This window comes from Nannobrachium achirus (assembly GCF_963921795.1).
Source record: "Nannobrachium achirus genome assembly, chromosome: 18".
Lineage (NCBI taxonomy): Eukaryota > Metazoa > Chordata > Actinopteri > Myctophiformes > Myctophidae > Nannobrachium > Nannobrachium achirus.
This window is the reverse complement of record NC_137825.1, coordinates 13,535,314-13,562,276: the sequence shown is the minus strand read 5'-3', so window position 1 is coordinate 13,562,276 and position 26,963 is coordinate 13,535,314. Positions and strand designations below refer to the sequence as shown.

General features: G+C 43.3%; 2 protein-coding genes across 11 annotated transcripts in view; both read right to left on the bottom strand.

Moving 5' to 3' along the window:
* eef2k (eukaryotic elongation factor 2 kinase) overlaps positions 1–26,963 on the bottom strand; it is a 369,092-nt gene that overhangs the window by 129,414 nt on the left and 212,715 nt on the right. The gene's annotated exons all lie outside the window — the stretch shown is intronic.
* Positions 7,701–26,963, bottom strand: part of LOC308303579 (calcium/calmodulin-dependent protein kinase type II subunit gamma-like) — a 102,907-nt gene continuing 83,644 nt past the window's right edge. For 4 of the 8 annotated variants that reach the window (XM_080747987.1, XM_080747980.1, XM_080747981.1 and 1 more), the window contains 5 exons: positions 22,687–22,860; positions 19,098–19,173; positions 17,738–17,832; positions 12,096–12,333; positions 7,701–11,342 (listed from right to left, as the gene is read on the bottom strand). In XM_080747987.1, the coding sequence (XP_080604113.1) occupies positions 12,101–12,333; positions 17,738–17,832; positions 19,098–19,173; positions 22,687–22,860 (578 nt within the window). In that variant the 3' untranslated portion in view covers positions 7,701–11,342; positions 12,096–12,100. The remainder of the gene's footprint in view (positions 11,343–12,095; positions 12,334–17,737; positions 17,833–19,097; positions 19,174–22,686; positions 22,861–26,963) is intronic. The other 4 variants (XM_080747983.1, XM_080747985.1, XM_080747984.1 and 1 more) reach the window with 1 other exon arrangement.

Sequence of the window (26,963 nt, the reverse complement as noted above, 5' to 3'; positions counted from 1 at the left end):
TCTAAATAGCCGAGCATGTAGATTCTATTTTCACAATTTCTGCCTGTGACATTTTGGCCAATGTTTAATTTGTCATTTTAGAGGTATTAAAAACGTCCTTAAATTGTCACTTTAGAAATGTGCAGATACCCTCTATACACTTAAACTTTATGTTGGCTTGTTTACTGTTGAGTGAGAAAACAATGTTGCACATTAAGTAAAAAAAAAAAAACTGGGGACCCCCCCAAAAATAATTTGGGGATCCCGACCCGCAGGTTGAGAACCACTGTCATAGACACACCACCCTTTGGGAAGAAAACAGAAGCACTAGGGTGGGGATTTAGGCCCGTCGGGACTTGGGTGAGAGATTTATTAATGCAACCATAAAACAATACAGTGATCAAACACATGTTTAGACAGACCGTTTGCATACCTTTTTTCCCCCATGACCGACAACTTATCTTTCTTGTCATCTTATCTGAACCATCCCCATACTGTCTGTCTCTCTGTTCTGCAAAGATGGGAAAAGTCATTAAAATGCATCGATCGCCAGAGAAGGAGCCGTTATCCAGTGTTTCTCAAAGTGGGGTCCGGTGACCTCCAGGGGTCCTTGAGGGGGTTTTCCAGAGGGTTCCCGGCTAAATTATTGATAGGAGCCCAAATGGACCCATAACAGTCCATTTGGTTCCTATCAATAATTTAGCTGGGCATTCGTAGTTTGTGCTCAAATGAGGCTATGCGGAAGTACAACAGTAAGAGAAAGATATTATGAATCAAAATACCTGACAGGCAAAACTGTTCGTTTTTTTGCACATTATTTGAACATATTGACATAACTGAAATGTTAATATCACTGATATATAACTGCAACTTTCACTCAATTTCTTATTTATATACCTATATATATTCTTCAAAAAGGTGGGTTATCATTCATTCATGAAATTATTATCAAGCCATGGCTTTCTTCTTGCCGTTTTCTAAGCAAAATGTTGTGTTTGGATAAAACAGGGCGCTTGGAATCAGGAAAAAGGGTTGCAGTGGTGTAAAGCAGTGGTTCTCAACCTTTTCAGGCTACGACCCCCAAAATAATCATATTTTAACTGGGGACCCCCACCCTGACGAGCACTAAGAGCTGAGGAATTACATTTTGTATAACACGGCTCTATTGTGAAAATAGCAGAGCTACACACTGATCGGCTACAATTTCAGCCTCTAATATTTGACAATTTGGCCAATGTTTCATTTGTCATTTTAGAGGTATTAAAAAGTTCTTAAATTGTCACTTTAGAGATGTGCAGATACCCTCTATATATACACTTAAACTTTATGTTGGTTTGTTTACTGTTGAGTGAGAAAACAACTTTGCACATTAAGTGAATCATCTGGGGACCCCCCAACATAATTTGGGGACCCCCACAGGTTGAGAACCAGTGGTGTAAAGTAACTAAGTACAATGTTGAGGTACATTTACTTTACTGGTGTGTTTCGATTCTTTCAATTCTTGATACTTCTACTCCACTACATCTCAGGGGCAAATATTGAACTTTTTACAGATCATATATTAAGCCCTATATGTATACTTATAGGCTATTTGAAAATAGCCGATCTACAATGTAATCCACATGGAATTGTATTCAATTTAGTTTGACTCGGTTCCACTGATAAATATTATAAAAGATAGCAGATACCGGTAGTCTTTGACTCTTTCTTATATTATCTAACAATTTGGCCAATGTTTGACCAGTTTATAGTATACAGTAGTTTGAAGATTACTTTTGATGCAGCGAAAGACTTCTTTCTTTTTTGTTTTAGGTAGTAAGGTCTTAAAAGTCCCCACAGTGCCTATTCTTCCTATTGATTACTCACCAGTCACCACATGGAGACTTGAGTTCATGGATAGATATATTTTTAGGCCAATAATTGAGGAAACTCTTTGTGTCTGCATAGGGAACAAAGAAGGCTCTTTGTTTTCTCCATAGGGATGTGCCAAAATATCGATATTGCGATATATCGCGACACTCCCTCTCGCGATAAATATATCGATAGCTGCTGGAAAAATATGGATATTTTATTACACCGTGCATGGATTCCTTGGGTTGCCGCAGAGTGCATTAAGATATTTTAGAGAGGGGTTATTTTACAGGTTACAGTCAGTGTTTTACTGTTAGAGAGGAGGAGGCACTATGAATACAACTTTTTGTACCTTATTTATTATCTACAACAATCTAATAAGATTTCAGATTATCAACTGCATAATTCCAGGTTTTTTGCTTTTATGGGTATTTTTTTCCTTTCTTTTTCAGTTACAGATATTGTGATATCGTTGATGTCATTTCTTGCAACATATCGAGTATCGCAGATATCGTTCATCTTGATATTATTGTTATCGAGGGCCACGTATCGCCACAGATATCCTAACATGAGTAGTGGTGGGTGATATCTGATATGGAATTACAATATCACAATATTTCCCCAAGCTGTATCACGATACACAATCTTATCACGATTCTTTTTCAAGTTGGTTTTTATGGTTATTTTTCAAGTACAAGGTAACACAAACTAAAAGAAAAAGGAGTAACGGACCATTTAGACCAGTGGTCCTCTAAAGTGGGGTCCAGGGACTTTCTGGGTTCCTTTCGGGAGGTCTAAATTGATCCTTAAGTATGTACTGTAACTCTGACAGCATACAAATGAAACCAAATGGACACGTAAGGGTCCATTTGGTTTCATTTGTATACTGTCAGAGTTAAGGGGAGACCTTGACATTTTGAAGTTCAAGAACTACTGATTTAGACAAAAATGCAGGTTTAATTTAATTCTGCAATGAATCTCTGTATCAACAATTCAACAGGATTTATTTATAAGGCTCCCTCATTGTATCACGATATAGACGATATCTCTGAAAAGGCATATCGTGGAGACATTGAATCATCTCAACGATTATTTATCACCATATCGCCCACCCCTAATCGTGATAATATGGTCCCAGCCCTAGTTACCAGTCTGGCTAATGACAGGCTATAGAGGGGTCAGTGTGATCTCCCCGGTGACCGCGGCGGTGACAGGGAAGTCCAGAGGATTAGAGGAGGCTAACAAGAGTTGTCTAGGAGACACGCTGGATAACCGACCGACTGGACACCTTCATCCAACTCCTCCATGTCTTTGAGGAAGAGGATGACGTTAACCTGCCGGGTTGAAGCCTGCCTCATTAATCACATGGAGCAAAAAAGGGAACCCAAAGGGAGCTGTCCTACATCTCAGGGACGGACGCGCACGCACGCACGTGCACGTACACACACACACACACACACACACACACACACACACGCACACGTACACACACACACACCTTAAAATAAACCCCCATCATAAAGAAGCACCAGGATACCTTTGTTAAATAAGGCTGGAGCATTATTCACCACTCTGCTGCGCTTAATATGAGTCCAACATGAGAGCAGTGGTGTAAGAAGTACCAAGAAGAGGTGGTGTACTTTCTATGTTTTGTATGTGTCTATGGAGTTAACGTTACTCTGATCGACCAGGAAAGTGTCTGTCATTTTAGATATAATACACATTACAAGTAAAAATCCTGCATTCCAAGATTTTACTAAATGACGACAGAATTGGCATCAAAATGTACTTAAAAGTAACAAAAGTACTTAAGAATTAACACATTTTCTTTCTTCTTAAAAAAAAAGAAGAAAAAGCGCTTTCAAAATGTGCCCAAATCTTTTGAAAAATTGCTGGTCTACAAGTTCACCATAAATCTCACATTGTGACGCATTGTGAGCCTGCAGATCGGCTATTAATTGAATAGTCGGGAGCATAACGTAGGGCTTACATTTCTTTTTGACTCCCGTGTGTGTTGGCAGCCATGGGTAGCTATGCAGAGGTTGTCCTGTACATAATCAAAGACTGGATCATGTGAATGGTGTGATGATAGGCAGCTCTGTTTAGGCCCCACAGCAGCCTGTGCTGGGTGGCATTCATTCAGTGCTACCCGGGCAGCAGGGATAAACAAGCTATGGCTTTGTATTAAACAGTCTTAGTGGAGCGGGACCAGCCATCCGCTCATGTTATTAACCACTTAACCCTGCAAGACCCGAATTAATTTCTACTGGCCAAAAAAAATCAGATGGTGTAGCAGTCCTAATCACAGTAAAATGTAATGTTAAAAAATTAATAATGTTTTTGTAAGATTTTATAGCCATAAATCATAAATCATTCTCTAATTTGCATATTCACAATATTAACATATGCACGTGTTCTATACATTCTAATGATTACGAAAAAAAACATTACAGGCATTTTACTTAAAGGGGCACTCCACCACTTTTCAACCTATCTTCATATAATAGGTCCTCACTAATGTTCATGATAAAATATAAAAAAAAATCTACTCAGTTTGGGTCTCATAGGAGAGCTGTGGGTGGGTCAAATCCTTCCTACCGGTGACATCATCAATGGGAAATGCAAGCTAATAGAAACTGCAGGCTTTCTATTCCTGAAAAAGTTGCAATGTTAAAGTGGAAGCCATTGTTCTCGTGATAATAAAAATCGATTTCTTTTTTTTCAAAAATATTATTTAATTTATTTTTTTGTCAAACGATGATGTCACCGGTAGGAAGGATTTGACAGCTCTCCTATGAGACCCAGACTGAATAGAAAAAAATTCTGCTATTTTATTATGAACATTAGTGAGGACCTATTATATGAAGACAGGTTGAAAAGTGGTGAACTACTCCTTTAATGTTTTAGTGAGGAATAGCTTCAGTTAAAAAGTGAGATGTTGTTCGTCCAGACGCTGGAATTTCAACTTCTCTGGGAGGTGTGAATGTCAGCCCCTGTGGGGGATATTTATATGCAAATATCGTGGCCAATGGCATTGTATTACTAAACAATAGGATTTAATGGTGATGTTAATGTGAAAAAAGAACAGGAAAACTAATTATAAAAAGATCTTAAAAGTCCTTAAATTATCATTTAAGTCACTTTGCTGAAACAGCTGATCTAAAAGGATGTGTGCTTTGTAGACATGCAATTTTCACAGAATGTTGGCTAAATTGTGACGCGCACGGAATAAGGGTTCACATGGTTGAGGCCAACACTTGGACGGTAACTCGCCACCGCCCAGCAGGTTGTAGCGTTTTTAAACATTAAACATATTTACCATCTGCTCAGATTTTGGGTCGTGACTCACGACTGTGAGTCAGTCTAAAAAAAAAAAAAAAAAAAAAAATTGGGGAAAGTAAATAAATGAAATTTAAAAACGGATACTGGTGGCTTTATTACATCAATAATGATTTGAGTTCAAGGAGAATTCCGGATTAGCTGTTTTTTACCGTAATCTGATGTTATGGTAATAAATAAGCGACTTGGCGTTGTACCCCACTGCTCGCGGTCCGAGTTGCGGTGGAGCCGAGATGAATAAATAAAAATCTATCAGTCATTCTGTGAGATCATAACGGATTCTCCTTTAACACTTCCTGTCCCTAACACGTCCAGGAATGAGATAAGGGGCAGCGTTATCTCGTCCAGGAACGAGTTAATTGTTGCCATGGTTACCAGATAAACATCGGCCGCGGTAGCTGGCTGGTTAGCGAAAACACTACACATCCCATCATGCAAACGCGGCCGCCAGCATCATGGAGTGTCTATTCTCCATAGGCTCTGGTTCTATGCTGATGCAAAGAAAACGTCTTTATCTCGAAATCTGCTTCCAGAACGCCAAGAGCCGCTCTTTTTCACGGCGACACTGGTCCGTGACGATAGGCCGCGGTTAGGATATTAGTTTCGCGACCGAATGCAAACAAACGGACGTCCATTTTAAAATAGTCAGATTACAAAACATGCACACGCACGTGGCTTCCAGGGATCTTCAAAATAAAGCGTGAACATGAACAGCGGCTCTCTACAGCACATCGAATTTTCTAAACAATGGCAGCCCACGTGTTAACTCTAGGGACGTTGCAGTGGAAGAATTAATAGTATGCTAACCCACGACCGGGGGAAAAAAGTAGTTTGATTTATTAGGAAAATTCTGGCAAACTGGTAGGTCCGTCCGGGGGAGCGGGGGACGGGTAGGCCCTTCCAAAAGACTTAGCTACCTTTCAAACAAGATCATCATCAGACAGAGAAACAAAACCGTTGCCCGACAACCGTTTTGTTTGAAACATGACTGGAATGATGACTATGAAGTAGGCCTCGTTTTCACACAGAGGCACAACGGGAGGCGGGTGGTGGTAAGAAAAAAAGTTTGTGTGATGTCTAAGGGATGGGACGATCGCAGGTTGTAGCGTTGTTGAACATTAACCCATGTAGGCCTAGAATTATTTAATGCTTTAACTATTGAAAAATAGCAGATATACAAGCTCACAGCGCGGCACCGAGTGCCGCGCTGCGAGCTTGTAGATCTGCTATTTTTGAAAAAGTCGTGAAAATGTCTGCAAATCTTTGAACATATGTATTTTTTAAAGCAAACGTCTGTAACTCAAATTTTGCTTCTGGGAGTGGTCCCTGGTACTAAATATTTTGAGATGTGGGGTCCGTTGGGGGTCCTTCACATGAAAAGGTTTGAGCACCACTGACATAGCAGTCTCTCAAGAACAGACTAACTGAGCTCCGGTTAAGTGAAGTGAAAAGGACCTTTTCTTTGACGACGGCTATAGCCAGATTGCTGACATAGAAACATGGGTTTTTCAAAAAACCTTAGTAGGATTAAAAAGACACTTATAGAATCGGGTCAAAATTCTAATTTTCACGATTTTTCAAAAATAGCAGATCTACAAGCTCGCAGCGCGGCACGCGGTGCCGCGCTGTGAGCTTGTATATCTGCTATTTTTCAATAGTTAAAGCATAAAATAATGATACACAATAATGTGTACCCATTGTGACACGCACACGTGGTAAGAAAAAAAAAAGAAAGAAAAAAGTTTGTGTGATGTCTAGGGATGCGACGATATTAAAATTTCATATCACGATTATTGTGAGCAAAGAAATCGCGATTTACGATATTATCGCGATAATCAAAATATCCCCAACATCCATTATCCTGGGGCGGAACATTTGCCCAAAAAATAGCCGACCTACAAGCTCACAACGCGTCGCAACACGACACGTTGTGAGCTTGTAGATTGGCTATTCTTTGGCAAAGAGATTTGGTAGATAGTGAAAAAAAAAGACTGTATCAAGTATGTATATTATAAGTACTTTTTACCAATAGAGGGTTTAACCGGATAAATATATGGCCAAAGCGCAAAACCTCCTATCTGCAAAAATCACTTTATTGGGAAAATGAAAAAGAAAATGTGTGATTAATATTAAAACCAACTATCAACTATTTCTAGTCACCTGCCATTTTTGGCAAAATGAGGGGCAGAGCGATCTTGCAGACAGACTGACCATGTGCAGCATAGCCTATAGTACCCATTTCAAGTGAAATCCAAAAATCATAAAATTTGCAGATAGGAGGTTTTGCGCTTTGGCCCTTATGCAGCTCGGGAAATAAAAGGTGAATTGATCCCAGTGCATGACGGAGGACGATATCACGATAAATGTAATCTCCACAATACGATTATCGTGAGTGTTTTTTATAACGATAAACGATAATATCACTTATCGTCACATCCCTAGTGAAACAACCCAAAAAAAAAACACAATCAGCCTTGAGAGACAAAACAGTGCTGAAATAGTATTTTTATTAAATACTTTCAAGATCCAAGTTCGAAGAATAACAAAGCTATGATGAAGACCAACTAACACTCAGACAAACACTTTTTGATAGTCGTCAATTCATGGTTTTTGTATTTCATTGTACATCATGGTCATGCAAAAAACTTCCAGCATCCAGGAGGTTGTGAAGGCTGGGGGGAGGAAAGCGCAGCCCAAATAGTATATCATTAACAACGCAGGGAAAATGCTAACATCGACGGGCCTCAAACGCCAAAGCTAACGGCTCCTCATGTAATCCTTATTTTTTTTTTCGTCTCATTTTTTTTTTTTTAATTAGGTTTTTTCTTCTTTTCTCTTTTTATGTTGCAAGTTTAAACTTTTTTTTTGTCTTTGCTTTTTTTTAATTGTTCATGTCACCTATTCAACATTCTTGGATGGAGGAAAAGGTTTCTCATTTCAAAGATGCAAATATGGGTATATATTATAAACACTATTTCCCCATCCTTATTTAGGTTAGGTACATGGTAGAAATGCTTAACTGAAACATGCATATAACTAGATCTCTCCCCGCGCTCTGGCTTTTCCACGGTGTTATAAGGTTGTCTCACAACTTGCCAACTGTCTCTCTCTCTCTCTCTCTCTCTCATTTTTTTTCTATTTCGTAAACTCCTCTTTTTAAACCGAGCAGGCCGCCGCGTTCGTTTTAAAAAAAGAAACACTGAGGGGTCGATTATGTAGATAAATAATTTTATAGCCCTAATCAAAAATCGCTGATCACTCAGTCGGAAATTATGCATCGCTCGTCGTCTTTTAAATCGCCATCTTGTTTCCCCCCGCCCCCGTTTTATTGAGTGTGCGTGCGTGCGTGCGTGCGCATACTGTGCGTGTGTATGTGTGTGTTTTCCGAGGGAGGGGTGGGGGATCGGGGTGGAGGGGGGAGAGAGTGCAGAACTCTTAGCTTGGCTGAGCAGTTAAAAATTACCCCAAACAACGGCAAACGACAGTTATAAACAGCAACAGCGACAACGACAACAAAAAAGAAAAAAAAATCGAAAACCAAGTTTAACACCGGAATAGCGAAAACGAGATAGTTTTACAAACAAACAAAGCCATATTTTTTGTGTTGAGCTTTTTTTTCTTTTTTCTCCAAGGATAAGGTGTCGAGGGGAGAGGGGGAGAGGAGGTGATGGTCATCATGGTACGTAAAGGGAGATAGATAGATAGATAATATACTGCAGGGCCGGACTGGAGTTACAACTGTAAGACGCACAGGATGAGACAAGTCAAGTAGCACAGCGGGAAGGCAAGGAAGGGGAGCAGGAGGGAAGATAAGAGGCTACGCCATGGTCACACAAGGCAATGGGCTGCAAGATATGTTCACAAAGCCTTAGAAACACATAAAAACAACAACAGGCGTAATATGTCAAATATCCACCGCAAAATGGAGAGGGAGGCGATGCGTTTTGTTTGCGAGGTCAGTGAGTGAGGAGGATGATGTTGTTGTGTGTGGTGGTTTGGACAACACAGGCGGTGATGATGAAAAATCTCTTGTTTTTTTTTTGTTTTGTCTTTTTTTAATTATTATTATTCACAAACAGGGTATAAAACCCGCTTTCGTGGTTTTTTTTTCCTTTCTCCGCATTCATTCACATATCAGTCTGAAAACAGTCGTGTGTCCGTGGTACTCTGTGTGTGTGTGTGTGTGTGTGTGTGTTTGTGCGCGCGTGTGACCCGTGACAACGTAAGCTTATATGAAAGATAAACTATTATATCGTTACGCTAAGGAAGAGCATTAACTCCAAATTAAATACGAGTTTTATTTTTTTTTTTAATTATGGAGTGTTCGAAAAATGTCCAAGATCTATAAAAATGCTTCTTTATATTCTTTTTTAAATAATTTCCCCCCCCGTTTTTTTTTACGCTCTTGGGCCATTAAAAGGAAATGTCTTTATAAGGTCATACACAGGCTATCGTGGGTCTTATGTGGTGTTGTTATGAGGTGAGTTCCCACGACCGTAGGTGTGCACAGGATGAGTCTCTTGATGCATGTACATATATTACACCTTTCTACATGAACCCCGTACATACACTGTATGTAACAGAGGCCCTTATAAACAAACCACCAGGCCTTTTAAAGAGCAGAAAGAAAGCTGGGGGAGAAGAAGAGGTGAGGGGCGAAGGAAGGAAGGTAGGCGGGGAGGAAGGGGTTAAAGGAAGAAGAAGAGGGCGGGATCAAGGAGAGAGAGAGAGAGCGGGAAAAAGAAAGAAAGAAAGAGAGAGAGAAGGGGGGCAAAGCAAGGGAGAGATGGGCGGGAAAACATGCAAAACGCAGACGCCTTTCCCGGAACCGGTCTCTCTCTCTCTCTCTCCCCGTTCACTGCATACAGACATACCTAAAAACAGAGTACGTACGTACGGGGCGGCGCAGCATCGCAGCTTTGTACTTTGCACAATAAAACTCAGTTCGCTTAAAAAGTCGCCTCAGACAAAAGTTTTTCTTCTTTTTTTTTAAAGTCAAGACAACGAGTCTCGGCTTATTCACAGGAACGCAAATGGGACAGGACCCTAAAAAAACAAAAACAAAACAAAGAATCGATCTGGAACGCGAAAAACCCCCGCGACCTTCGCTTCTCTCGAGAAAAACACAAACAAACAAACAAACAAAAATAATAACGTTAACGAAACGAAAAACGCGACACACAACATGACCACATAAAAAGCCTAAAGTTCTACACTTTGGTGCTCCATGTTTGTTATCTTTTTCTTCTTTTCTTTCTCTATATCAAGTTTTTTTTTGCTCACGTGGTCGAGTTCTCTCATTCCCATTGAACTGACGTGATTTTTCCCTTTTCCCACCCTCCCCCGATTCTAGACTTTTTTTTCCCGCTTTTTGGGGGTGGTGGGGGGGGAGGGGAGAGTTTTTTTTTTTCTTTTTTCCCTAATATCATTTACATCATCATACTTCCTTCCAGGGATTTTAATCCAGCGTCATGCTTTCAGCCCCGGAAGACCCCAAGGATGGCAAAAAAATAAAAAATAAAAAATAAAACGAAACAAAGTCCAATACCTTCAGCCGCTACTCCTCCACCTCCTTCCCAACACACTCCTCCTCCTTCTGTCCCTCGAAGTCGTAACATAGTAAATATAAATGCTTAGTTGGGTTCTGGTGGTAATTATTTTTTTTCTCTTCTTGTACATCTAGTCATAATTTACACAGGATATTCATAAACTCATAAACCGTCACAAGTTTCAACTGTTATAGCCTCTCTCCGCCCACCCCCGGGTGTCGTCTCATCGTCTTGCGCGGGGCAGAAAAAGAAGATGGCTGCCAAGGGGGGGAGAGGGGGTCAGAGGGCAATAGACGCAGCGCCCTCCTTTATTTTGGGGGTGGCGCCAGATGCATGCATCATCCCATGGGGGCACGGGTTTGTGCCGCCTTTGTGTTCAACAGCGGCTGTAGGGCGGTACCCCCAGCAGGTCAAAGGAGGGACGGGATTTGGTTTTGGTGTCGTTCGTTCGTTCGTTCGTGGTGGAGAAGGGATGCAATCATCTCGCCCGGCCGGGCTCCGTTTTTGGCCGTTGAAGCCAAATCCACGCTGAGAGAGGACGTTGCCCTCTTTTAAACACGCTCCGCCGAAAAATCTGCCCCCCAAAACACACGCTCCAGTTGGGAACTGGAGGCTCGGGTACCACTGTGGGATGATGATGATTGGGGGGGGTTTGGGGGAGGGGGGGGGGGGGGAGTGAGGTGAGGTGCAGAAGGGGAGATATTTTGTTCATTATTAGCATTGGTTAGCAGCCAAGGAACGTTACTCATTTTGTTACTCACACAATAAGCCCATTTTCCCTAAGATGCACAGCAATCTTTCATGGGCAGATGGGCCTTGTATATCTATTGGTGTTACAGTAAATAGTAATAAAGAAATCGCCGGCTTAAAAAAAGACATATTTTAGCCACTTGTACACATGTGGCTAAAATATTTTTTTTTTCTATCGCTAAAACGATAGAAAAAAAAGACACGTTTTATGAAAACATTTTAAAACTCATATTTTCTTTTCTCTAATTTCGGGGTCTTCAACAGGGGGTCCGGGACCCCCTTTTTTCAGACATTTAACCACATTGATACTTGGTAAATTTGGCCTTTCACTCTGTACTTGGTTTAATCTTTTTCTTTTTACCTCTACACCAAACCTATTTGCCAAAAATAGACAATCTACAAGCTCTCAACGCCTCACAGTGCGAGGCGTTGAGAGCTTGTAGATCTGCTATGTTTGGCTAAAGTTCTCCTCAGAATATGGATGTGAGGGTTCAAGTAGTTCATTTAAAAAAATGATCCTATCACACAAAATTTGGTGGCCCCCCTGTAGTAACTCTGAGGACCCCCTGTTGAAGACCCCTGCTTTATCCGCTAATCAAGTTATGGCGTGGCGGCGTACAACGGTACCTTGATCACTGTAGTGGTGCGGCGGGCGCCCCCGAGCAGTGGAAGTGGACGTTGAGCCACTTCCCGTCGCGGCGGTGCCACACCCGGGTCTCCTCGGACTGGCTGGAGCGCGGGCGCCCCACCGAGTCCAGGAACTGCGTGAGGCGGATGTAGGCGATGCAGGCGGCGTCCTCGCCGATCAGGTGCACGTGGGGGTTGAGCAGGGTGGTGTGCACCGGCTTGCTGTTCTTACTCAGCACTGGATGGGCGGAGAAGAGACCAAAAATGAAATTCCGTTATTACAGTGTTAAGGTTGTACTTTATTGTTACAGTACGTCTTTTGTACAGGTACATTTTCAGGCCAAGGACCCCTTAGTTGAGAGAGATGAAGCAGGGACCCCCCACAACCTTATCGTAGATTCCATATAGTTTCATTGTTTGACAGCACAATCGTCACTGTATTTTGGATTCATGTCAATTTGTGTTTTCAGATATTTAACCACTTTAGCCGTCAAAACAATAAACTTGACCTTTCACTCTGTACTTAGTCTGCTCTTTTCCGCCTCTACACCAAAGCTCTTTCGCTGCGAGGCGTTGTGAGCTTGTAGATCTGCTATTTATGGCTAAAGTTCTCAGAATATGGACGCTAGGGTTCAAGTGGTTAATATAAAGAAGGAGCAAAAAAAGTTTCTATCACTCAAAGATTTGGAGGACCCCCTGTAGTAACTCTGAGGACCCCCTAGGGGTCCCGGACCCCCTGTTGAAGAACCATGATGTAAAATGTCATAATCGTGACAACCCTATTGACTGTACAAGCACTGTATTGTTTGTGCGTGTGTGGCTGTAGGCTACTGTTAAGAGAACTGACTGTACCCACAGTTCCCTTGTGTGTGTGTGTGTGTGTGTGTGTGTGTGTGTGTGTGTGTGTGTGTGTGTGTGTGTGCGTGTGTGTGTGTGTGCGTGCGTGCGTGTGCGTGTGTGTGTGTGCCCAGCAGGCATACATGTGTGTGCAGCTGTCTGATATGTGCATTGACTGTACCGTATCTTTTGTCATTCCTGTATGTTTGCTGTAGCTGGGCTGAATGTGCAGACCACAGACCACAATGTCCAGTCATTTGTCACTCACACATCAAAGGAAACTAAAGTGACTTTCATCAACTTCCTTTGATGGACTGAACAAAAACAAAATACACGTTTTATTGTCCGTGGAAAATGCAGCCCATCTCGTTGCCTACATAATTAGTTGACCGGCGTTCTCCACGGGTCTAGACTTCCCCTCCCTTTTTTCCCTACTACTGCACAGAGGCCATCTACCGTCCAAGCTCAAGGATCTACAGCCGAGCTTGTAGATCTATTTCTAAAGCATTTCTCATCACTCAGTTCCTCATTTCCGTTCATTATGTAAAATGTCTTTTAAAATAATATTTCTTTGAATTGTGTGAAAAGTCACAAGCTATATTATGTATATTATGCTCATTTGATTCAGAGTAGGGCTTCCGCTGCACAGACTGCATGGTGAAAGCGTTGTAAAGTTGTGTGTGAGCCAACAGTGTGTTCTCCAGGGACTGTGTGGGGACAGTTTGGGGCACACTGTATGCACTGCTGAGTGGGGAAGAGAGGAGGCCATCTGCTAATCAGAAGGTCACCGCTGTCCTGACCGTCTAACGTGTCCAAGACAGTGTCCCAGAGCTGGACACTCTGACTGCTAACAGCTCTGCACCGAGGAGGAAGAGCTGGACCCTCTGACTGCTAACCAGTGTTGCTTTTGACAGTACATTTTGATTTAGTTTTAGTCATAGTCTTTTGAATAAAAATGTCTTTTAGTTTTAGTCAAAATTTAGTCATCTGAAAAGTATTAGTTTTAGTCTGATTTTAGTCGACTAAATATCATACGATTTTAGTCGACTAAATCTACAGTTGATTTAGTCAACTGAAATGTATTTTGACAGGCCTTGATGGCATCGTAATAGCCGATCTACAAGCGTAGATCTGCTATTTTCAGCATGCAAAACCTGAGAGCAACCAAATATAAAATTACTCTCTTCTCCACTAGTCCCTCTTTAACGTTTTAGTCTAGTTTTTATTTTGTTGACGAATTTGTCAATATATTTAGTCTTAGTTTTAGTCATCACAGCTTAGTTTTTATTTCGTTTTTATTTAGTTTTCGTCAGTGAGATAAACGCAGTCGACAAACATTTTTAGTCATAGTTTTAGTCGACGAAATCAACACTGCTGCTAACAGCTCTGCACCGAGGAAGAGCTGAACACTGCACTGGAGGAAGAGCTGGACACTCTGACTGATAACAGCTCTGCACTGAGGAGGAAGAGCTGAACACTCTGACTGCTAACAGCTCTGCACTGAGGAGGAAGAGCTGGACACTGACTGATAACAGCTCTGTACTGAGGAGGAAGAGCTGAACACTCTGACTGTTAACAGCTCTGCTGCACTGAGGAGGAAGAGCTGGACACTCTGACTGATAACAGCTCTGTACTGAGGAGGAAGAGCTGAACACTCTGACTGTTAACAGCTCTGCTGCACTGAGGAGGAAGAGCTGGACACTCTGACTGTTAACAGCTCTGCTGCACTGAGGAGGAAGAGCTGGACACTCTGACTGATAACAGCTCTGCACTGAGGAGGAAGAGCTGGACACTCTGACTGATAACAGCTCTGCACTGAGGAGGAAGAGCTGAACACTCTGACTGCTAACAGCTCTGCACTGAGGAGGAAGAGCTGAACACTCTGACTGTTAACAGCTCTGCACTGAGGAGGAAGAGCTGAACACTCTGACTGATAACAGCTCTGCACAGAGGAAGAGCTGGACACTCTGACTGCTAACAGCTCTGCACTGAGGAGGAAGAGCTGGACACTCTGACTGTTAACAGCTCTGCACTGAGGAGGAAGAGCTGAACACTCTGACTGTTAACAGCTCTGCACTGAGGAGGAAGAGCTGGACACTCTGACTGTTAACAGCTCTGCACTGAGGAGGAAGAGCTGGACACTCTGACTGTTAACAGCTCTGTACTGAGGAGGAAGAGCTGGACACTCTGACTGATAACAGCTCTGCACTGAGGAGGAAGAGCTGGACACTCTGACTGTTAACAGCTCTGCACTGAGGAGGAAGAGCTGGACACTCTGACTGTTAACAGCTCTGCACTGAGGAGGAAGAGCTGGACACTCTGACTGTTAACAGCTCTGCACTGAGGAGGAAGAGCTGAACACTCTGACTGTTAACAGCTCTGCACTGAGGAGGAAGAGCTGAACACGCTGACTGTTAACAGCTCTGCACTGAGGAGGAAGAGCTGGACACTCTGACTGTTAACAGCTCTGCACTGAGGAGGAAGAGCTGGACACTCTGACTGTTAACAGCTCTGCACTGAGGAGGAAGAGCTGGACACTCTGACTGTTAACAGCTCTGCACTGAGGAGGAAGAGCTGGACACTGACTGTTAACAGCTCTGCACCCTGGAGGAAGAGCTGGACACTCTGACTGTTAACAGCTCTGCACTGAGGAGGAAGAGCTGGACACTCTGACTGTTAACAGCTCTGCACTGAGGAGGAAGAGCTGAACACTCTGACTGCTAACAGCTCTGCACTGAGGAGGAAGAGCTGGACACTCTGACTGCTAACAGCTCTGCACTGAGGAGGAAGAGCTGGACACTCTGACTGCTAACAGCTCTGTACTGAGGAGGAAGAGCTGGACACTCTGACTGTTAACAGCTCTGCTGCACTGAGGAGGAAGAGCTGGACACTCTGACTGCTAACAGCTCTGCACTGAGGAGGAAGAGCTGGACACTCTGACTGTTAACAGCTCTGCTGCACTGAGGAGGAAGAGCTGGACACTCTGACTGTTAACAGCTCTGCACTGAGGAGGAAGAGCTGGACACTCTGACTGCTAACAGCTCTGCACTGAGGAGGAAGAGCTGGACACTCTGACTGTTAACAGCTCTGTACTGAGGAGGAAGAGCTGGACACTCTGACTGTTAACTGCTCTGTACTGAGGAGGAAGAGCTGGACACTCTGACTGATAACAGCTCTGCTGCACTGAGGAGGAAGAGCTGAACACTCTGACTGCTAACAGCTCTGCACTGAGGAGGAAGAGCTGGACACTCTGACTGCTAACAGCTCTGCACTGAGGAGGAAGAGCTGGACACTCTGACTGCTAACAGCTCTGCACTGAGGAGGAAGAGCTGGACACTCTGACTGTTAACAGCTCTGCACCCTGGAGGAAGAGCTGGACACTCTGACTGTTATCAGCTCTGCACTGAGGAGGAAGAGCTGGACACTCTGACTGTTAACAGCTCTGCACTGAGGAGGAAGAGCTGGACACTGACTGTTAACAGCTCTGCACTGAGGAGGAAGAGCTGGACACTCTGACTGCTAACAGCTCTGTACTGAGGAGGAAGAGCTGGACACTCTGACTGTTAACAGCTCTGTACTGAGGAGGAAGAGCTGGACACTCTGACTGTTAACAGCTCTGTACTGAGGAGGAAGAGCTGGACACTCTGACTGATAACAGCTCTGCTGCACTGAGGAGGAAGAGCTGAACACTCTGACTGCTAACAGCTCTGCACTGAGGAGGAAGAGCTGGACACTCTTACTGCTAACAGCTCTGCACTGAGGAGGAAGAGCTGGACACTCTGACTGTTAACAGCTCTGCACCCTGGAGGAAGAGCTGGACACTCTGACTGTTAACAGCTCTGCACTGAGGAGGAAGAGCTGGACACTCTGACTGTTAACAGCTCTGCACTGAGGAGGAAGAGCTGGACACTGACTGTTAACAGCTCTGCACTGAGGAGGAAGAGCTGGACACTCTGACTGCTAACAGCTCTGTACTGAGGAGGAAGAGCTGGACACTCTGACTGTTAACAGCTCTGCACCCTGGAGGAAGAGCTGGACACTCTGACTGTTAACAGCTCTGCACTGAGGAGGAAGAGCTGGACACTCTGACTGTTAACAGCTCTGCACTGAGGAGGAAGAGCTGGACACTCTGACTGTTAACAGCTCTGTACTGAGGAGGAAGAGCTGGACACTCTGACTGATAACAGCTCTGCACTGAGGAGGAAGAGCTGGACACTCTGACTGTTAACAGCTCTGTACTGAGGAGGAAGAGCTGGACACTCTGACTGATAACAGCTCTGCTGCACTGAGGAGGAAGAGCTGGACACTCTGACTTCTAACAGCTCTGCACTGAGGAAGAGCTGGTCACTCTGACTGCTAACAGCTCTGCACTGAGGAGGGCAACCGCCTGAGCAAGCCTTGTGCTGGCTGAATGCAGAACAGTCAACATTAGCCACCTCAGGGTATTTGGGCAGGACAGGGCTCACTTGGGACGGGGTTCCAGGGGGTCCCCAGCAAAAACATATCTAATACAGCATCACAATCAGTTGAACCACTTTAACCCTATTTTATAATATATACTTGAAACAATTTAGAGGTTCCTTGAAATTGAAAAGACCAGTGCGAAGTGAGTGGAGCAAACGCGACATACCCGCATATCTCCTTGTATGGGCCGTTCTGTCCGTGACCTCAGTTACTTTAAGTGTATGAGCACGGATCTCCATATATGGAGCTCCGTCCTCATACACACACAGTGAAATGTAGGAGCGGTTTGCGCCGCTCAAAAAGCCTTTGAGAAGCACAGCGGTATGAAAAGGAAAACTCACGGTTTTCAAAGTAGAACTTGTGGAAGTCCATTCCTTCCACCAGGTTGCCCAGGGCCTCGGGCTCAAAGGAGGTCAAGCCGGGGTCACAAATCCTCCTGGGAAACGATAAGAAGACGATGGAGAGAGCAGAGAGGAAGTGGGGGGAAGGGAGGGAGGGGGGAAGAGGTAGAGGGTAAAAAGGCAGAGGGAAAAGGAGAGGTCAGTGAGTATTCAACATGTCGTCACTGTCGGGCAGAAACCTCCTATCTCCAAGTTTCACATTTGTGAGTAAAGCCCTAATTCATCATACAAGACAGTCGTACAAGACTACAAGTGTTGTGTGCTTGTAGATCGTCTATTTTCACTATTTTAAATCGTTTTTAAAATGATAAATACAAAGCGAACGGTTTGCGAACGTAGGTCGCAGCTATACTATGAAAATCGGCAGATCCTGTCAGTGGGTAACGTCAGAGGCCGGGTAACGCGACAAGACAGCCAGTTCAACTCCATTTATGGCCCCTACAGAATCCCCTTTATGCCCATATATGGAGCCTGGGTCCTAACTCTGACATGTACTGACATCACATATGAAGTGAATATGAATACACACTAACAGAATCCCTTTTATGCATATTAAGCCCATGTCTGTGAATGCCAATATACTGTATGTACATGTCAGTCTAACCTATATAGACTACATGTCAGTCTAACCAGTGTGGCTGGTTCTACAGACAGGTATCTCCATATATGGGCATAAAAGGGATTGTATATATGATGTCAGACGTCATAGGACTTTCACATAAACAGTAACCGAGTAAGCATGTCTGGGGTCTCACAGGACACGGTTGGTTCTACAGACTCCAACTTTTGCACACGGATAAACATTTCTGAGCATTTCCATACCGAACTGATATCGTTTCGGTAGGTCTTTTTTCTAATAAGGACAGCTTTGTGCAACGCTACGTCAAGATTTCTTCCGCATTCATTTACATCTCGTCGACATCTTCTCTTCGATCCGATTTGTTGATTGATAGTAGACAAGCACAACCGCGATCGATAAAGATAGGTATCATCAATCAATTAATATCATCTCTCTTCCGGTGCACTCTCCCTTTCGGTGTCGCTACAGTAGATCTCGTTGAGCGTGTTGCCGACACAAGTCGACAGGTCTCGAAAAACTGTGAACCCATTTTTAGGTCCTAGAATTATTGAATGTTTTAACCAGTGAAAAATAGCAGATATACAAGCTCACAGCGCGGCACCGAGTGCCGCGCTGCGAGCTTGTAGATCTGCTATTTTTGATCCGGTCACAGCGAGTGCCGCGCTGTGACCGGAGCTTGTATATCTGCTATTTTTCACTATAACTTGCTATGAAACTCACGTGTAGGCCTCAAAGTCTCCGTTGTTGACAGCCTCGATAAGTTGCTCCGTTATCTTGATGATCTCTTGTTTACGAGCTAGAGGAGGACGAGAGAGAAAGAGAGAGAGAGACACAGAGGTTGAGAAAGAGAGAGAGAAAGAGAGGGGGGAGGCGGGGGGAGAAGGAGGGGACAGACAGATACAGCGGTGGAAAACATGAGAGGATGATGATGATGATAAAGCAGGTGGTGTTTCTCTCAACAGTCTCTTCTATCCTTTCCCCTCCGGGGCCATAAATAGCGGTGTTGCTGCGTTCACCTCATCCTCTCGGTGGCTGACCTGAGGTGACTCAGCGCCTCTCTCACCTTCCATCTACTGTAGATCTGCTATTTTTGAAAAGTCGACAAAATGTGTGCAAGTCTTTGAAAATCTGTATGTATTTTTTAAAGCGAACATTTGTAACTAAAAAATGTTGCTTCTGGGGGGGGGGGGGGGGGGGGGGGGCCCTGGAACTGAATATTTTGACATGGGGGTCCGTGGCCAAATACATATGATTTTGGGGGACCTTCACGTGAAACAGTTTGAGCACCACTGACATAGAAAACATAGGTTTTTAAAAAAACTGATTTAGAAGACAGTTTTCGAGATTTTTCAAAATTAGCAGATCTACAAGCTCGCTGAGCTTGTATATCTGCTATTTTTTAATAGTTAAAGGGATATTTCACTTTAAAAAAAACGTTATCGTGTACTCAAGCTTTTGTGAACACCCTGGACAGATTTTAAAAGTTGCTTGATTCAGTGTTTAGATATTTGATATTCATTTTATCAGACACGCCCCCTTCCTATACAAACCCATTGTAACGTCAAACTCCATTTATTGTATCCATGATAGATTAATCAAAATCAACTGTCCTTTTTTTTCTGGTGACTCATACTGCAGCCTATTACAGATCCTTCTCAAAAAATTAGAATATTGTGTAAAAGTACATTTTCTTGAAACTTTCATATATTTCTTGAAACTTTCATATGTTCTAGATAAATTGGACATTCGGGGAATTCGGGGAATTATTCCAAACCTTTTTTTGTTAAAACTTTGAATTTGTATGTCATACAGCTCGTGAATATCAAAAGTCCATATTTCAAAATATTACAATATTACACAAGACCACTCAAAACAAGGATTTATAATAGCGAAATGTCAATCTTCTGAAGTCAGAGTTGCTTTAAGTCCAGTGGGAAGTTTCCGAAGTCAGTTATGATTTGGGGTGCTATGGCATCTGCTATGCTTTTTTACACAATATTCGAATTTATTTCGAGAAGGATTGGTATGTTCTGTTAATGAGAATCTGTGACACCCAAATCCAGTCATAAAAGAAGGACATCAACAGAAAACCGTGTGCCATTTGGTGGATAATAAGACAATTTGGTGTCAAGGATGGGACTTCTCTCAGGGTAATGAGGCCAAATAATAAAAAAGTGGTGTTATACACGTCTAGAAACGGGTCTCGCGTTTAACGAGACAACGGAAAAGCTTTGAGGCCCCATGAATAAAGACAGACTACAGCAATTGGTTGGTCACAAACAATAAGGCGCTCTACAGACGGACAGCGGTTGCCGCCGGGGCTCCCGCTTGGATCTGCGAGGAACACGCCGCGGTGATACACAAACACACTCGCTCTTTGAGTAAACGCTGCGCGGTATTTCACAAAGATGAACACAATCCATCTCTCACCGCCCGCGTACGCATGCACAAACGTGCACTCTCGCGGGGATTTTCACGGGACTGCGCCCGCTTGCCTCGCCGCCTCTAAACTTCGCTGCGCGAACGAAATAGCCGCCCGCCTCTCATTGAAAATGAATTACTAGCAGGCGGTGACCGCGTACCGTCTGGAATCCCCTTAACTCTGCTTTCTGTCCCGTGGTCGGTGCTGAAAACCTTTCCATCGGGCCGAGGGGGACTTGGACGCTCCCAATTAACCAGCTCTGACAAGACGCTGGACGTTTTTATTGCCAACGCTACAGGAATTATTTCGCTCTGCTGGAGAAAGAAAAAGTGCTGATTAAGCGGTGCTCGTTTTCAGACGCCGCAACACTAAATGAATTTGTTTGCGGCCTTGTGATGATTAAGGCCGTTTCCTGAGGCTTTGGTTGATTCCTTGGATGAGCTTTGGGAACAGCTTATTTGCGGCACATCAAGTTAAAAAAAATAAAAAACTCTTGCAGAGAAAACTTTACTGTGCTGGTATTCTAACATGATCTAAAAAAAAGGAGCTTAAACAACCCTGTTGTGTCTTTATTATATTGTCACGGCCTGGCAGAAACCTTGTATCTCCAAGTCTCAAATGTGTCATCACACAAGACCGTTGCACAAAACGAGTGAAAATAGCTGATCTTCAAGCACACAACACAACAACACCTCGAATCCGTGAGGCGTTGTCTGCTTGTAGATCAGCTATTTTCACAATCTTAAATAATTTTTAGAATGGTGTGCAGCACCGGAGCCCAACCAAACATAAAATGCACTTTGTCTTTTAGTTTTAACTTGATTCTCTCCTCCACTATAGTCCCTCCCAAAACATTTTAGTCTAGTCTTTATTCGCTGAGGAAATTGTCAAAATCAGCCAGCAGAGGGCGCAAGTACTGTGTCCGGAGCATCTGTGCGTCCTGTGAGTCTGCGTTTACGCCCGTAGCCAATCAGGGAGCAGCATTCATTGTGATGTCACCACCAACAAGTGGGGCCTGATATAACTAACAAGGCACAAGTTGGCACCTCGGCATAGTGCCAGCTTGCCCACCCACATACAGACAGCACTGAACAGCACCGATCACAGTACTTGCACACTCTGCTGGTGCACAAGTAGGCCATACATGGCCATGAGTGCACAAGGAGCAAGTTGGCACCACAACAGAGTGCAGTCTTGTTAGTCTTAGTTTTAGACATCACAGATTAAAGTTGCTATAAGCAGTTTTCTGCTGACATAAGCAGGAAACATGCAGTTGCTTATTTTTATTTTATTATATTCAGACGGCTAACCGTGCTCCCTAAAGAAATGTTGTGCCTGTGACACTTCCTGGGGCCACAATCTGCCTCCAAAACTATTATTTTTATCTGTGAGAAGTTCTGTCATTGGTTGATAGACATGATAGCCTGCCAAATAAGCAGACCAATCGGGACCGCCTCTTGTTCTTGTTCGGATTGGTTAACCTGTCTGTCAATCCTTTTAGCCCCGGTCAGCTGGTTCATGCACCAATGGGCTGCTAGTGACAGAGCTTCTTACAGATAAAATAATAATTTTGGAGGCAGACTGCGGCTCCTAGAAGCGCCACAGAGACTAGATTTTTTTAGGGGGCATTGTTAACCACCTGAATATAATAAAATAAAATTAAAAAATGAAAATAATCAATTGCATGTTTCCTGCTTATGTCAGCAGAAAACTGCTTATAGCAACTTTTTATTTAGTTTTCGTCAGTGACAAAAACGTATAGTCGTTGAGCGTTTATTTTTCCGCTATAGTTTTAGTCGACGGAATCAAGTAACACTTGTTGTGCACGTCCACCGCTAGCGTGGACTACGTCTATTCAGAGAGGTGTTGGGTTTGGGTTCTGCTTACTCTGGTTCTGAGTGTTGCTTTTAGTGCGGACGCTGCTGCCCCCTAGTGGAGCGGTGGTGGTAGGAGGAGGAGGAGGAGGGGCGGACTGGGCATGCTCCGGCTCGGGGGCGGAGCCATTGTTGCCCGAGCTGTTCCATGCCATGCGCTTTACGTCATGCTGCGGCGGCGGAACCGCTGGAACAAACACAGTGTGCACGGTCAACACATGCACGCGCACGCACGCATGCGCACACACAAACAAGACAGATGTACACAAACACACACCACAAGGCCTGTCACGATTTTTTTTACATAATCACCTAATTTTTCGACATAATCGCAATTGTTTGTTTGCATAATCGTTGTGGAAACATTTTTCAGAAATAAATATGGAAATGGAAATATCAGATCTACAAGCGCACGATATTTCCACTATTCCAAGTTTCTCGGGGCGTTTCTTTTTTAAGTATCAAGTTTAAAGTTATTTGTCTTTTGTTTACAAAGGCTAAAAAGACTAAACACAAATGTAATTTTAATTCATTATGTTCCAATGTTCAAAGACAGAAATGCAATTCAACCGTTATTGAGCGTTTTCTAATATTTTGTGTGAGACGACAAATTGGTGCATCTACTGTTCTCAACCTTTTCAGGACGCGATCCACCCCAAAATCATCACATTTGAACTGGGGACAAAGACTTGGGATGTAATGGTCGAACCATTCACTTTAGTTTGACTCGCTTCCAACATTTTGAAAATAGCAGATCTAGCTATTTTCTAAAAAAGAAATCTTATATTATTTGTCAATTTGGCCGATGTTTTGACCAGTATTTATAGTAGGGATGGGTATTGGCAAGAACCTCACGATATGTATCACGATATGTTACGATACAAAACATATTTCTGTATAAATTGCGATATATTGTGATATATATTGAGATGAATCACTGGAAGGCAAACTAATAGTACAGCGACATCTAGAGCAGTGGTTCTCAACCCCCACAATAATCATATTTTAACTCCCACCCTGACGAGCACTAAGAGTTGAGCCATTACATTTTGTTTAACACAGTTCTATTGTGAAAATAAAAATCAATTATATTGCCCATCCCTAATTTATAGTATAGTTTGTTGACTACTTTCGCACAATGAAATACGCAGAGCCCCTGAGACATGTACACGCAAACAAACACACTCTCACAAGCGTGCGCGCACACACACACACATGCACAGATGGAGACATAATGTAGTGTTACACACAGACACATGAACGAGTGCAAACACACACACACACACACACACACACACACACACACACACACACACACACACACACACACACACACACACACACACACACACACACACACACACACACACACACACACACACACACACACACACACACACACGGATGGGTGACTCCACGGACATAACATGCTTTAACCAAGACAAACAGCAGAAGTTAGTAGAACACCCAAGAACAGACAGACATGATGGCAGCCGCAGGGTTAGTACACAGAGATGAACAAGACAACAGACTCAGACGGATAACTAGTCAGGTGGGCGCCTCGGACATCTGGGCACCTCGTGGTAACATTGGCTATTTTGTCCATAACGTTTTAATAAAGTAAAATAAAGCATACGTGATGTAAACATGCATGGTACATTAGTGTTTCTGAAACTTTCAAATTTCAAGGTCTCCCCTTAACTCTGACAGTGTACTAATGGAACCAAATGGACCTGTTAGGGTTCATTTGGTTCCATTTGTACACTGTCAAAGTAAAATACTTGTATGGTTCAATTTAGACCCCCATAAAGGAACCTACAGAGTCCCTGGAATCCACTTTGAGAACCACTGTGGTACATCATTATCAGACTTAATTCTATCCTTCAACTTATTGTTTGTGCCCCAAAAACGACTGGATATACAGGTTTTGTAGCAATCACTGAAATATTAGACCTTAAAGGACAACTTTGTTTTTTTACAAGAAGGGTTCATATTTAAGATTGTAATTCGAGAAAAGAAAAGATGCATTTACTCCTTTCTATCGTTTTAGCCATTTTAATGACTTGATTTCAGTGGTTGGGGGCATGCGTGCAAGTGGTTAAGTATGTCTTTTTAGAGACAATAAGCCAATTTCCAAGATGCACCACAATCTGTCATGGGCAGATGTGACTTATGGGGGCTGGTAGTTTTACTGTAAAGAAATCGCCGGCTTATTGTGTCTAAAAAGACATATTTAGCCACTTGCACGCATGCCCCCAACCACTGAAATCAAGGTCAAGGGTTAAAATCACTAAAACTATAGAAAGAAGTAAATAAAAACATGTTAACACTCATCTTTTGTTTTCTTTTCTCTGATTACAATCTAAAATATGAACCCTTGTTGTAAAAAAACAAAGTTGTCCTTTAATTGTCGAATGTTTTCAGCATGTAATGATCATGTATACTCTCTTTTACTGAAGATATATATATTTTTTTTTTCATTTTTTTTACAATTGAACCAGAATCGTTCAAATCCTAAAAAAGGATACCAACCCTTGTTTTTGACAAGACAAGAAAGACTCAGACACACACACACACACACACACACACACCCTTTCCATCCCAACCAACCCTTGTTTGTTTTTTTGACAGACAAGACAAGCAAAGCAGGACAACATGGTAGAGACAGCAGCACGTCGTCCACACTACAGTGTGTCATGAGGCTCGGGGCAAGGTGAGAGGAGCACGAGTCTGACGGCGTCACGGCATGTGATGCACATCCCCCCCCACCCCCCCACCATGCATCTGTCATTTTTAATACGCTCATCGCGTCCGTATCTTAGCCCTCCCCTCTGGTTTCTAATGTTCCCATAGAACTGAACAGCCCCATAGCTCACCACTGTCACAGACTTTTGTACCGAGAAGAAAAAAATAATAATACAAAAGATGTTTGTGAAAGAGAAAAAGACTGGAACAAAAAGAAAGCTGCAGTTTGTTTTTTTGTTGTGGTTATTGGCTCACAGCAGGCATGTGGGAAGGCAGTGTTTGAAGAGAGAGAGACGGGGGGGGGGGGGGGGGGAGGGAGAGAGAGAGAGAGAGAGAGAGAGAGAGAGAGATAGAGAGAGAGAGATAGAGAGAGATAGAGAGAGAGAGAGAGAGAGAGAGAGAGGGGGGGGGGAGGGAGAGAGAGAGAGAGAGAGGACATGATATGCGGAAGGGCATGAAAGAGGAGAAGATGAAGAGAGGATGAACAAGACGGACAGATGAAACCAGCTGTGAAGGGAGAGAGAGAGAGGGAGGTTGAGGTGAAACCATCCTTCTGTGCAGGTGTGTGTCGAGGCCGATTTAGAGACCTGGGGTTATTCTATACTTTAGCTATTGAAAAACAGCAGATCTACAAGCTCACAGCGTGGCACTCGGTGCCGCGCTCTGAGCTTGTAGATCTGCTATTTTTTGAAAAAGTCGTGCAAAATGTGCGCAAAATCTTTGAATAGATGTATTTTTAGAGCGAACATTTGTAACTCAAATATTTGCTTCAGGGGGGCCCCCGGAACAAAATCTTTTGAGATGGGGGTCCGCAGCCCAATTACATATCATTTTGGGGGTCCTTGACGTGAAAAAGCTTTAGCACCACTGACATAGAAACGTGGGTTTTACAGAAAACTGAGACATTTATAGAATCGGGTCAAAAATATTCGATTTTCACGATTTTCACGATTTTTCATAAATAGCAGATCTACAAGCTCGCAGACGTTCCCGGTCTAAATGGGTTAAGGACGATTTACACATACATGGGTTGCTCGCCAGTGTCGCGCGCACCAAAACTGGAGGATCTACGTCATGCGTTTGTAGATCGGCTGTTTTTGTTTTCGTCGCGTGACACTGGCGTGCAACCGAGCATAACGAGAAAAGCGTTAGCCCAGAAGAGAGAGAGAGAGAGAGAGAGAGAGAGAGAGAGAGAGAGGGGAGAAACAAGGACAAGGAGAGAGAGACAAAAAAAGAATGGAGAATAGATGAGCGACGAAAAAGGAAATAGAGAACAGAGAAAGGATAAGAATAGAAGGAAGAGTAGAGGAATGAACGCGGGAGGGGAGGGGAGGGGAGGAGAAGAATGGACAGAGGAGGAGAGGAGAGGAGGAGAAGAATGGACAGAGGAGGAGAGGAGGAGAAAGGACAGGGTGTAAAGGAGTGGACTAGCGATGGGACGATAAGCGATATTATCGTTTTATCCTGATAAAAAACACTCACGATAAATCGTATCGTGGAGATTTAACTTACAGTATCGTGAAATCGTCCTCCGTCATGCACTGG